At 32.7% G+C, this 12,172-nt stretch overlaps 1 protein-coding gene across 1 annotated transcript; it reads left to right on the top strand.

The window, feature by feature from the left end:
- Window positions 1–743: 743 nt before the first annotated feature.
- On the top strand, window positions 744–11,946 carry LOC141285491 (zona pellucida-like domain-containing protein 1). The gene is made up of 10 exons (XM_073818496.1): window positions 744–837; window positions 916–1,142; window positions 2,609–2,799; window positions 2,876–2,948; window positions 3,033–3,130; window positions 4,409–4,492; window positions 4,582–4,753; window positions 5,260–5,368; window positions 5,508–5,537; window positions 11,279–11,946. Exons 1-10 carry the CDS (start codon window positions 744–746, stop codon window positions 11,434–11,436), a joined length of 1,236 nt encoding a protein of 411 aa, XP_073674597.1. The 3' UTR covers window positions 11,437–11,946.
- Window positions 11,947–12,172: the final 226 nt, after the last annotated feature.

The following is a 12,172-nucleotide window of genomic DNA, read 5'->3' as shown; positions in this document are numbered from 1 at the left end:
CGAACAAAGGCTATTTTTGGCGTTCTGTGTTTCATAGCTTGTGGCACATTATCACATTTCTGGGATTCATAATGTTGTATTCCCAGGAGATGATGCAACACTTTATGTTTCAGATGATTTATACACAATAGACTCTTAATTTACGTTCTCAGACTTTGACATTTAATACTGTTACAGAAAACTGATTCTAATCGTACTTTACTTGTAAAAATAACAAAAAAAGTTTTCAGTTATAGAATAATGCAAATATAAACCTATTATATATATATACATATATATATATATATATATATATATATATATACATATATATATATAAACATATATGTACATGTTTGTAGTTATAATCACATATTTATCAGTCTTTATTTATAGTAACTGCACCAAATCTCACTGTAACTTAAGGATTGTCATTGTTAACTAAAAGCAGTGGATTAATTTAATAATGTGGGAAGGAACTGTACGGTAATTTAGTAGGAGGGATGAGACACTCCCTTCACCTAAATCATGCCTGGGGTCCAACGCTATATAAGAAGCATCTCATCACCTTTCTCAAATTGTCTCCCTAGGAGTTAAACAGGTATGGTTACTGTTTCTTTACACTTATATCTACCACTTTTTCTCTTAAAAGTTAGTAAAAAACACACAAGTGCATTCATTGTCATTCTAATTGTTACGTAAGTTAAGTCGGTTTTTGTTTCTGTTTCTACTGTTGTTGTTGTCTTGCTGTTGTTTTAACAGGAATGATGCTGTGTCTCTGTGTTTGTGCACTGGCTCTGGTCCTGCAGCCGGTTTTCTCGGCCTATAACTGCTCCTTGGTGTATAACAGGGTTCCTGGTGAGTCTCTGACCTTCCAGATGTGACAGACCTCTATTCTCTGCAGTTTGCTTGACACTAGCACCTCTCTTTTTTTAGACAACAGTGATCTGGCGGTAAACTGTGGCACCAACATGATCACTCTGGAGGTAAATCTATGTACCGCTGAGTGGGCAGGCTTTGACCCCAATGGCTTGGCCCTAAATGGGGAGCGCAATAATGCCCAGTGCCTGGGCACTATTGATACTACTGTCAACCCACCTGTCATCCGCTACCAGCTGCCAGTCAACCACAGCCTGGAGAACCCATGTAGACAGTCTCTGCAGGTGGGAAGAAAATACATTTGTGTCTAATCAAGCTTCAAGAGTTGGAAAACTTTTTTCCTGTTGTGTGGCAAATAAATCATAGAATAAAATGACTATGGTCATTTAAATGCAAGAAAATATGTAAAGAAAATATTTTAAAAACATGTTTATACCATTTTAATCACACCTTTGTCTAACTCATTTTAAATAGTGTAAAAAGGGTAATAAAAATGGCATAAATACTAATTTATAAAAAATTGTAACAGATAAAAAAATGTATGTTTATATTAATGTTTTTAACTATTTGTATACCATTTTAATCATTTTTTTATTAGATCATTTTAAATGGTATTAGAAAATACAACACAAAAAAGTAATAAGATCATAAAAACTCAATAAATACTAATAAAAATGAATCAATAAATACATAAAAATGTTAAGAAATGTTTAAAATATATGGTTTTAACTATATGTATACAATTTTAAACACTTTTTAAATGGTATTAGAAAATACCAGACAATATTAGAAAATACAAATAAAAAAATGTATTGAGGTAATAAGAACGGTGGAAATATTAATTAAACTAAATTTTAAAACCTAAAAAATGGAAGGAAATTTAGAATTAAAATATATGATTTTAACAATTTGTAAAATTGCATTAATGCTAATTAAAAAAAAAAAAAGAAAAAATTGTAAAGCACAAAAAATTAGGAAATGTTTACAATTTATGTTTTTAACTATTTGTATACCATTTTAATTATAATTTTAAAATGTATTAAAAAATACAAAATGAAAAAAATAATCAGGTCATAAAAACTAAATAAATAGTGATTATAAAAAAAAAATATAAAACATAAAAAATGATAAAATATGTAAATGTTTAAAATTTGTTTTTCCAGCTATTTATATACCATTTTACTTTTCTTCACTTTTTTCCTAGATTATTTTAAATGGTATTAGAAATACAAAACAGAAAAATTAATAAGGTCATAAAAGTGCATAAATACTAATTATAAAAAATGGTAAAACCTAAAAAAACTAATAAATGTTTAAAATATAGGTTTTGTATTTTTTACATTGTTTTTTTTATTTGTTATATTGTATATTGTAGTTTTCTATTTGTATACCATTTTAATCACTTTTTTCCTAGATAATTTTAAATTGTATCAGAAAATAAAAAATAAAAAATGAATAAGGTCATAAAAAACTAATTATAAAAAATCATAAAATTGTAAAACAATTAAAAATGATAAAGAAATTTTTAAAATACAGTTTACCAATATATTAAATATAGTTAAAAAAAAAACTATATAATATAAAAATAGTAAAAACAACTAAATTAAATGTCTTTAGAAGTATATATATTATAATTATAAAAATGTCTAAATAAGTATAAAAAAGTATAAATAATTATTAAAAATATTAAAATCATTTTAAATGCATCTGTGTATAGCACTTTCTTGAATTTCCCTTTACACATTTTCAGATCGTGGATGAGAAGCCCAGCTCCACCAGTCCATTCAGCATGTTCTCCAGCATTCAGTCCGTCATCATCACAGGATACATTGATACACCCAGCTCCGCAGAGGGCGTCATCAGTTACTCCACAGACCTCTACTATCACTTCTCTTGCCGTTACCCGCTGGAATATCTCATCAACAACACTCAGATTGTAGCGTGCGTATTCACAAACTCACCATTCAGCAATGGCAGTATGACAGCAAAAGACTAATGACTAATATTCTTCACACAGGTCATCAGTGTCAGTGGCCACCAGAGACAACAATGGTACTTTCATTGACACCCTCAGCATGGGAGTATTCAATGTAAGTGAGAATCTATCTTACAAATTCACTCTGAATTGAAAATACAGAGCATTTAAAAATTATTTTTGATTATGTCTGTTGTAGAGTTCAAATTTTAATAGCCCCTTAGTGGTTCCACCTACTGGGTTAGACCTGCGCACTAAAGTCTATGTGGAAGTAAAAGCAGCCAATCTAACTGGAAAGTAAGAACACTGCAGTTTTGTCATAGTGAATGGCATTTTTCTTAAAGAAGTAGTTCACTTCCAGAGCAAAAATTTACAGACAATTTACTCAACCCCTTGTCATCCAAGATGTTCATGTCTTTTTTCTTCAGTCGTAAAGAAATTGTGTTTCTTAAAGAAAACATTTTAGTGGACTTCTATGGTTCCTGTAAGTTTGAAGGTCTAAAATGCAGTTTAAATGCAGATTTAAAGGGCTCTAAATGATCCCAGCTGAGGAAGAAGGATCTTATCTAGTATAACAATTGGTTATTTTCTAAAAAAAAATGTACAATTTATTTACATTTAACCTCAAATGCTCATCTTGCTCATCTCTGAGATGTGTATACCCTAACTGTATTGAACCGGAATACACTGAGTACACATGCACCTCGCAGAGCTAGACAAGATGAGCATTTGAGGTTAAAAAGTATGTAATTTTTTTCAGAAAATCACAGATTGTTATACTAGAAAAGACCCTTCTTCCTTGGCTGGGATCGTTTAGAGCCATTGGAAGTTGCATTTAAACTGCATTTTTTGGAAGTTAAAACTCGCGGGCACCATAGAAGTCCACCGAAATGTTTTCCATAAGAAACATAATTTCTTTACGACTGAAGAAAGAAAGACATGAATATCTTGGATGACAAGGGGGTGACTAAATTATCTTGAAATTCTGTTCTGGAAGTGAACTTCTCCTTTAAAGGAACACTCCACTTTTTTGGAAATAAGTTCATTCAACTCCCCCCGAGGTAATAAGTTGAGTTTTACCGTTTTGAAATCCATTCAGCCGTTCTCCTGTTCTGGCGATATCACTTTTAGCATAGCTTAGCATAGATCATTAAATCCTTTTAGACCAATAGCATCGCGTTCAAAAATGACCAACGAGTTTCGATATTTGTCCTATTTAAAACTTGACTCATCTGTAGTTATATCGTGTACTAAGACCGGCGGAAAATGTAAAGCTGTGATTTTCTAGGCTGATAAGATTAGGAACTACACTTTCATTCTGGTGTAATAGTCAAGGAAGTTTGCTGCCGTAATATGGCCAAAGCAGGAGCAATAATATCACGCAGCACTTGTGCAAACGCTAACCTAGCTGGGAACTAATTTCAGGCGCTGCGTGATATTAAGATTTCAAAACGGTAAAACTCAACTTATTAACTCAGGGGGAGTTGGAGAATGAGCCTATTTCCAAAAAAAGTGGAGTGCTCGTTTAAGGGTTTTATTGTAAAATTAAATAAATTTTTTTCTGCCTTTTCTCAGTTTCTATCTCTTGCTGGATCATTGTTTTGCGACCCCATCACCATATAATTACACCAACAGCAAACAGCACAATTTTTTCACAGGGTGAGTTACTCCTGATCAAAGATTAATTGTTTTAATTGTTATTTTTGACCTGATTTGTGTTGAAGTACATCTCTATTGTTTCATCACAGATGTGTGGTAGAGAACCGGACAACAGTGCTTTATAATGGCCATTCCAAGTTCTCTAGATTTTCTTTCGAAGCCTTCCGTTTCGTGGAGCACCGCAATCGAGAGATGTCTACTATATATCTGCACTGCATACTGCGGCTTTGCGAACCAAACAAGTGCCAAGAACTTCTTGATGTAAGAGTCTTAAAATGAATTGTAACCCTGGACCACAAAAACAGTCATAAAGGGTCAGTTTTTGGAAATTGAGATTTATACATCATCTGAAAATAATAATAAATAAGCTGAATAAAAGCTTTGCATTGATGTATGGTTTGTTATGATATGACAATATTTGGCCGAGATACAACTATTTGAAAATCCGGAATTTAAAGGTGCAAAAAAATCTAGTTGCATTGCTAAGAATGCAGCTCTTATGCATATTACTAATCAAAAATTAAGTTTTGATATATTTATGCTAGGAAATTGACAAAATATCTTCATGGAACATGATTTTAATATCTTTTGATTTTTGGCATAAAAGAAAAATCTGTCATTTTGACCAATCCAGTGTATTTTTGGCTATTGCTACAAATATACCCATGCTGGTACCAAGACTGGTTTTGTGGTCCACGGTCACAATTGACTGGAATGCTACTACTGAAAATATCATCTAATTAATATTTCACTTTTTGCTTGTGCAGTCTTGCAACACTACCAGAACACGAAGGCGAAGGGCCCTGGAGCCTTATGGAACGCAAGGCAAAGATTCCGCCACAGTGTCTGTGGGTCCTCTGTACACTGCAGCTCTGCGTAAGTCAGTCACATACACACATGAATCCAGAATGAGGCCAGTCTGACACCCAGCTTATTGTCAAACACACTGCATTCCTAATGAGAGACATTTTGAGATGCTGTCATGCCTTACTACTCTGTCTTTTTGATCCTGTAGAGAATGATGTTCCCTCTGCAGCAGCCTTTGGTATGGGATTCTTTTTGAAACTTTATCTCAATTACAATATCGCTCTTTTTGCCTAGTTCATTTTAAATGCTGTTAGAATATCAAAATTAAAAACAACAATAAGGCCTATAAAGCAGCATACATAGGCCTACTTTATTCATAATTATAAAAATATACAACCTAATCTCATTGGCAGAAATATAGCTGTGGGAACTTTTTTGCAAGACGCAAAATACAAACTGCCATGTACGTTTCGTGATGTAATAGATGTGAAAAAACCACTGAGGCTACGTTTACATTAATCCGGATACATTTGAAAACGGAGTTTTCATTTTAAAACGCTCTCCGTCCACACTAGCGTTTTCAAGCGTTTTCCAAAAGTTTCTCATCCACACTGAAACGTAGGAAAACATCAAATTCGCCTTACTGCGCATGTGTAAAGCCTCCAAAATTATACAGACGTAATAAGTTTTCAAGCAATTCTTCTGGCGGGATAATTTACGGAAATATCTCATCATCCACTGACGCGTCTATATCGCGCTCATTCATATTTTATCTGAAAAGCAGTTGTCGTCATGTTTTGCAGGACAGCAACTGTGAGTAAATTTTCCGTCATCATTTTAGGACTGTAATTTGAAGAGTGTACAAGGTAAATCTCTTTAGCAGCAGTGTGTGAATAGCAGGGACGTGCACAGACATTCTGAGGGGCAGGGGCTCAAGTGAAATAAAGGGCACTTCTCATAATTAAGTTTTTTTTTTTTTTTTTTTTTTTTTTTACAAAAAAGTATATATATTAACGCAACACTGACTTCCATTTAAAAAATTATAATTTAAAAAGTTAATTTTCTCTTCCTCAAACTCATGCAATTGTTTAATTTTCAAAAGATGTCTACAAAATAATCAGTTCACACAGAAACCATGGTCTCCTTAGTATTCACTAGGTCTATAGAGCAGCAAAGGAAACCATTCCACAATGTGCATGTTTTAAAAACATTTTCTATGCTACTAGTTTCAAGTATATATTTAGATTAGAAAGCAGAGGGGTGTGTTTTACTAATAATTTGTTTATTTTTTTGCACAAGGCACTACATCATTTTAATTATTTTGGTGATATCAGAACACATAACACTTTTAAATCAACACAAATATTCACGCTAAACTGAAGAGGGTTGTTGCTGGTATTTTGTTAACTTTACTGAAAAAAATCACTGCAAAAATGATTGAAAAAATACAAAAATACAGCAACTTAATAAAATTATTACAAAAAAAGGTCTTCTACTTCAAAATAAAATCTGTTACTTCCATTCCCTGGTTGTCTCTCCTTCCTCCCTTACAGAGGCAACCTTCGGGGGTCTTTTCTGTATTCTCTCTTTTTTTGGCATTATGCTGCCTGCCTGCCTGCCTGGCCCTGCACTGCAAGCATGATTAAAATTAATTGTTTAAATACTTTTTGTTTCACAAGCAAAATAACTTTTTAGCTTCACACAGCCAAGCATCAGAATACTGCCTTAATGTTTTAATCAAATACATTAATATTATTATTGCTATGCATGTACACATACACAATAACGGATGGTGACTGACAGGACTGTATCACCATCATCAAATAAAACCTTCAAAATCCACATTTAGATGGAGTTTGTTTTAAACCTACTACACTCTAAAAAATATTCTGTGGCTTAGTAAATGTTAGATAAATATTTAACTTTATTAACTTAATAAAATCTCTGAAAATCTTACTGAATTAAACTTACCAAAATAATTGAGAAAAATTCAATAAAAGCCAATGTCATGTATGTATTTGTGGTTGTATGGAATACTATTTTATAAAGGTTTAGAGGAAATTAAAAAAGGTTAAATTACTCATAAATAAAAAGTTAATTTATAAATATTGTTATTTTTAATGTTTTAATGTTAACTTATTAAACTAATGTATGTACTAATGTCTTTAGCGGAAGCAATACAATCGGGCTTAAATCAATAAACTCCCTTTTAATATTTGTGTCAAGATAATTATTTATTTGGTAGGTAGCCATGTAATAAGCGGGATAATGTATAGCGATTATCCCTTACACATTAGCTAGTCTAGTAGCTCATGAGGCATGCATGCTGGCAAAACACAGGTTAACTATATATTTGTCTTTGGCTAATCAGCAGTAAATTCGAGCCTTATTCGAGGCACTGGTAGTTTAATCATTTGTTCATCACCAGCTCCACTCACCTCAGCACAAGCCAAGAAAAACACTGCTGGGAGGGGCTGCTGCTGCCTGCAGGTGTGTGTGTATATGATGTGCGCCGAGGGGGGGTTGGGGGGGGATGGGCGCTTCAGAACTCCTGAGCTGATATTTAGTATTATTTACTATTTAGTTATTTACTATTCTTCAATAAATATATTTGTTTGACAGGGAAGCTGTGCGCAAACAGGAATATATATTATTATAAAAAAAATAAAAATAAAAAAAATAAAAAAAAGCACCCCAGAAAAAAGGGCACTTTCTCTCCAGAAATAAAAAGGGCAGGTGCTCAAGCCCCCTTTGATGTCTATGTGTGCACGTGCCTGGTGAATAGCACAGGCACAATTACTGGTGAAAACATAAATATCTATTGGTACAATATGCGTCATCGTTTTCAAAAGCCTCCGTTTTCACAGTCCACACTACAACGTGAAAACGGCGTTTTCTAATTTATCCACTTTGGCCGGAGTTTTTAGAAATGATCGTTTTCTGTGAAAAAAACGGGGTTTTCGTGTAAATGAGAGGCCAAACCGCAGGGAAATATCTGCGTTTTCCCTTCGTGTAAACGGGGCCTGAGTGGCGCTAAAAGAGTGTTTGATTTTTTCCCGTAACAGGTGAATGTACATATGGTACGTTTCATGTGACGTTGGTTTTGTACGTTGTACCGCAATTTTGACCTACTGTAAAAATTTCCACTGATTGGCGCTATAACTCTAATGCTCCATGATGTTTTAAAAAACGTACCATCTGCACTACACCTAAACCTACCCGATAGTATGAACAAAAGTGAATGTGACATAAAAATGCAACCACAAGCATGCAGTTTTAGCTTGTATTTCGATATCATCTTTCAGCTCTTTCATCGTGAGTCATGCTTTTCATGGAATTTGTACCCAAGGTTTCTGCATCCTAAGTCCAATTCCGTGCCGGCTGAGCTACCGAACAAGCGATCCCCTGCCAAATTATTACTCCCTCTCATTAAAACAATTGCTATATGATTGCCTGTGGGGGTAGTAATCTGGCGGGGGTCAGAATTCGGCACAACACCAGAAACTGAAATATATGGAGCTGTAATCATAACTGTGTGCGAAAACGATTACAAACGCTTGCCGTTTTACCGCCTCTAGTGTTCATTTCTGTTAGAAACTGCAGTGATGTTCTTAATGGTACGTGTTTCCTGTCTTGCGAAAAAATTCCCACAAGTAAACTTTTTATGAGATCAAGGAGAAAAATAAAATGTAAAAAGAAAAAATAGTAGAAAATGTATACAATACAATTTTTTTTTCTTTTTTTTTTACAATCTGTATACCATTTTAATCACCTTCTTGCATAGGTAATTTAAAATTGTGTTGGAAAATACAACATTAAAAATGAATAAGGTCATTAAAGCTGTATACATACAAATTGAAAAAATTGTCAGATGTAAAAGGTAAATAATACAAAATGTATAATAATTCATTTTAAACCGTTTGTATACTGTTTCACCATTTGCATAAATTGTGTTAGAAAATTGGGGGAAAGAATAATGCCATAAAGTCTATGTATATAATTGTTACAAAAATAGTTAATAAAAGGTAATTGCTACTTTTTATCGCACAGTTCTGACCTTTTTTCCTCACAATTGTGAGTTTACATCTCACAATTCTGACTTTTTTCACAATTGTGTGATACAAACTCACACTTGTGAGAAAAAAAGTTTAGAATTACAAGATTTATACTTGCAGTTCTGACTTTTTTTCTTGCAATTCTGACTTTTTTTCCAGAATTTTGAGATATAAACTCGCAAATAAAGTTAATAGCGAGATACAAACTCACAACTGTGAGTTAGAAAGTTAGAATTGCAAGATTTAAACTTTTTTTCCAGAATTGTGAGATATAAACTCGCAGTTTTGACTTTTTTCTCAGAATTGCATGATGTAAGTTCACAATTCCGAGATTTTTTTTTTTTGAATTGCAAGATTTAAACTTGCAATTCTGACATTTTTCTCAGAATTTTGAGATATAAACTCACAATTGCGAGTTATAAAGTTAGAATTATGGAATGTAAACTCACAATTGTGAGATAAGTTAATTGTGTGTAAGGTAATTGTGAGATACAAACTCACAATGAGTTATAAAGTTAGAATTGCAAGATTTGAACTTTTTTTAGATTTAGTTTTTTCTCAAAATTGCGTGTTATAAACACAATTGCGAGTTATAAAGTTAGAATTATGGGATATAAACTAGCAATTGCAATTCTGACTTTTTTTTGCAATTCTGACTTTTTTCTCAGAATTTTGAGATATAAACTCGCAATTGTGATTTTTTTTTCTCTGAATTTTGAGATATAAACTCATAATTGCGAGTAATAATGTCCAGTTTTGCGGCAAAAAAGACCGATATTTTCTCAGAATTGTCGCAATTGCACGTTATAAAGTCAGAACTATAAGATATGAACTTGCAATTCAGAGAAAAAAGTTTCTATCTCACAATTCTGACTTTTTACCCTCAGAATTCATATTTACAATTCTGTGAAATTCAGAATTGCTAAACAAAAATGTACAATTATTTTACAATTATTTGTGACCCTGGACCACAAAACCAGTCTTAAGTCGCTGGGGTATATTTGGAGCAATAGCCAAAAATACATTGCATGGGTCAAAATTTTTGATTTTTCTTTTATGCCAAAAATCATTAAGAAATTAAGTAAAGTTCATGTTCCATGAAGATTTTTTGTAAAATTCCTACTATAAACATATCAAAATGTAATTTTTGATTTGTAATATGCATTGTTAAGAACCTAATTTGGACAACTTTAAAGGTGATTTTCTCAGTCTTTTTGATTTTTTTGCATCCTCAGATTTCCGATTTCAAATAGTTGTATCTCGGCCAAATATTGTCCTATCCTAACAAACCATACATCAATAGAAAGCTTATTTATTGAGCTTTCATATGATGTATAAATCTCAGTTTTGACAAATTTAACCTTATGACTGGTTTTGTGGTCCAGGGTCACATTTATATAAAAATATAATTATAAAAAAATAATAATAAAGTATGTTTTTAAAATGATACAAAATATTATTTAAAAAAATTATATAGAATTATATGGTATTTTATTGCAAAATGAATAGGTCATAAAAGCTGTATACACTCAGAAATAATTATTTTTGACATTTTACTATTTTTTTATTAGTATGTACACTTTCAGAAATAAAGGTACAAAAGCTGTCACCGGGATGGTACATTTTCAAAAGGGTCATGTTAATATCTAAAGAGTCCATATTGGAACCCAATGGGTACAAAAGTGTACCCCTACTGCCCCAGTGACAGCTTTTGTACCTTTATTTCTGAAAGTGCACATACTAATAAAAAAATAGTAAAATGTCAAAAATAATCATGCAAAAAAGTAATACAGCATTTAAAAAGTATGAAATATAGCACAGAATATTGCACTTTGATGTAATTGAAATTCAAATGAAAATACTTAAATAAATAAAAAGGCTAGACACTAACTGACAGCAACTGTTTGTTTGTGTTGTGCATCAGGAGGCAGTGAGCCGTTAAACAGGGACAATATGAACGTGGCTGGAGTGGTGGTGGGGGTCATTTTTGCCACCGGCGGTGCTGTGTTGCTGGTTATGGCTGGATGGTTTGTGCTGAAGAAGTTTCTCTGGGTTGGTGCTCTGCCTCGGGCTTTCCACTAAGAGATCCATCAACTCGCCATCTGCTTTGCCTTGAATGAAGCTTAATTTGATATGCCGATAAGACGTCTGATCGCATCACGGCATCTGCACAAACCAGCAAAGAGCCGCTTTGCATAATGCCTATTTAGCATATTTTAATCTATTTAGACAGCACTGTGTAGTGAAGTCACCATGCGCTTGGAAGAGAGCTCAAATGCTTCATTCAGATATGGGCATTGTTTGATCTTTTAGATGTTCGTTAATTGAATTATACTGTAAAAGATGAATTATTGAGAGGAACAAACTGTGGATCTGATCATTTTGTAATATTTTGATTACATATCGCTTTTTATATACATTGCTTGTATATTAGCTCAGGGGTTTTCATCCATTTTGATGCCAAGGACCCCCAAATATGATCAAAAGACCCTCTTCTTGAAATAAAAAGGCAGCTATATTTTATCATGTACAAAGAACCATTTATATTGTGTGAGAAATATTAAGAGTGATATTAATTGGCTTTCAGTTTGACTGTACAAAAACAAAATGAATTATTCAAATAATAAAAATGATTGCATTTGATATACAAGTTAACTTTGACAGCCCTAAGAAATTATTTTGTAATATAAAACTATTTTACTAAATTCATTTTCAGGGCTGTCAAAGTTAACTTGTTTATCAAATGCAATCCTTCTAGTTTATATAATAGTTTTCATTGTGTATAATTTTCACATTTTCTACAGACCTCAGTTTGAAA

This window comes from Garra rufa, chromosome 14 (genome assembly GCF_049309525.1).
Source record: "Garra rufa chromosome 14, GarRuf1.0, whole genome shotgun sequence".
NCBI lineage: Eukaryota > Metazoa > Chordata > Actinopteri > Cypriniformes > Cyprinidae > Garra > Garra rufa.
This window is presented reverse-complemented; position numbering and strand designations above follow the sequence as displayed.

What these genes read in the sequence shown, in the direction of transcription:
- LOC141285491 (XM_073818496.1), top strand. Translation starts at nt 744, where the DNA reads ATGATGCTGTGTCTCTGTGTTTGTGCACTGGCTCTGGTCCTGCAGCCG. An exon ending in CAGCACAATTTTTTCACAGG is followed by an intron (nt 4,493 to 4,581) that starts GTGAGTTACTCC and finishes GTTTCATCACAG; the next exon opens with ATGTGTGGTAGAGAACCGGA. An exon ending in TCTGTACACTGCAGCTCTGC is followed by an intron (nt 5,369 to 5,507) that starts GTAAGTCAGTCA and finishes TTGATCCTGTAG; the next exon opens with AGAATGATGTTCCCTCTGCA.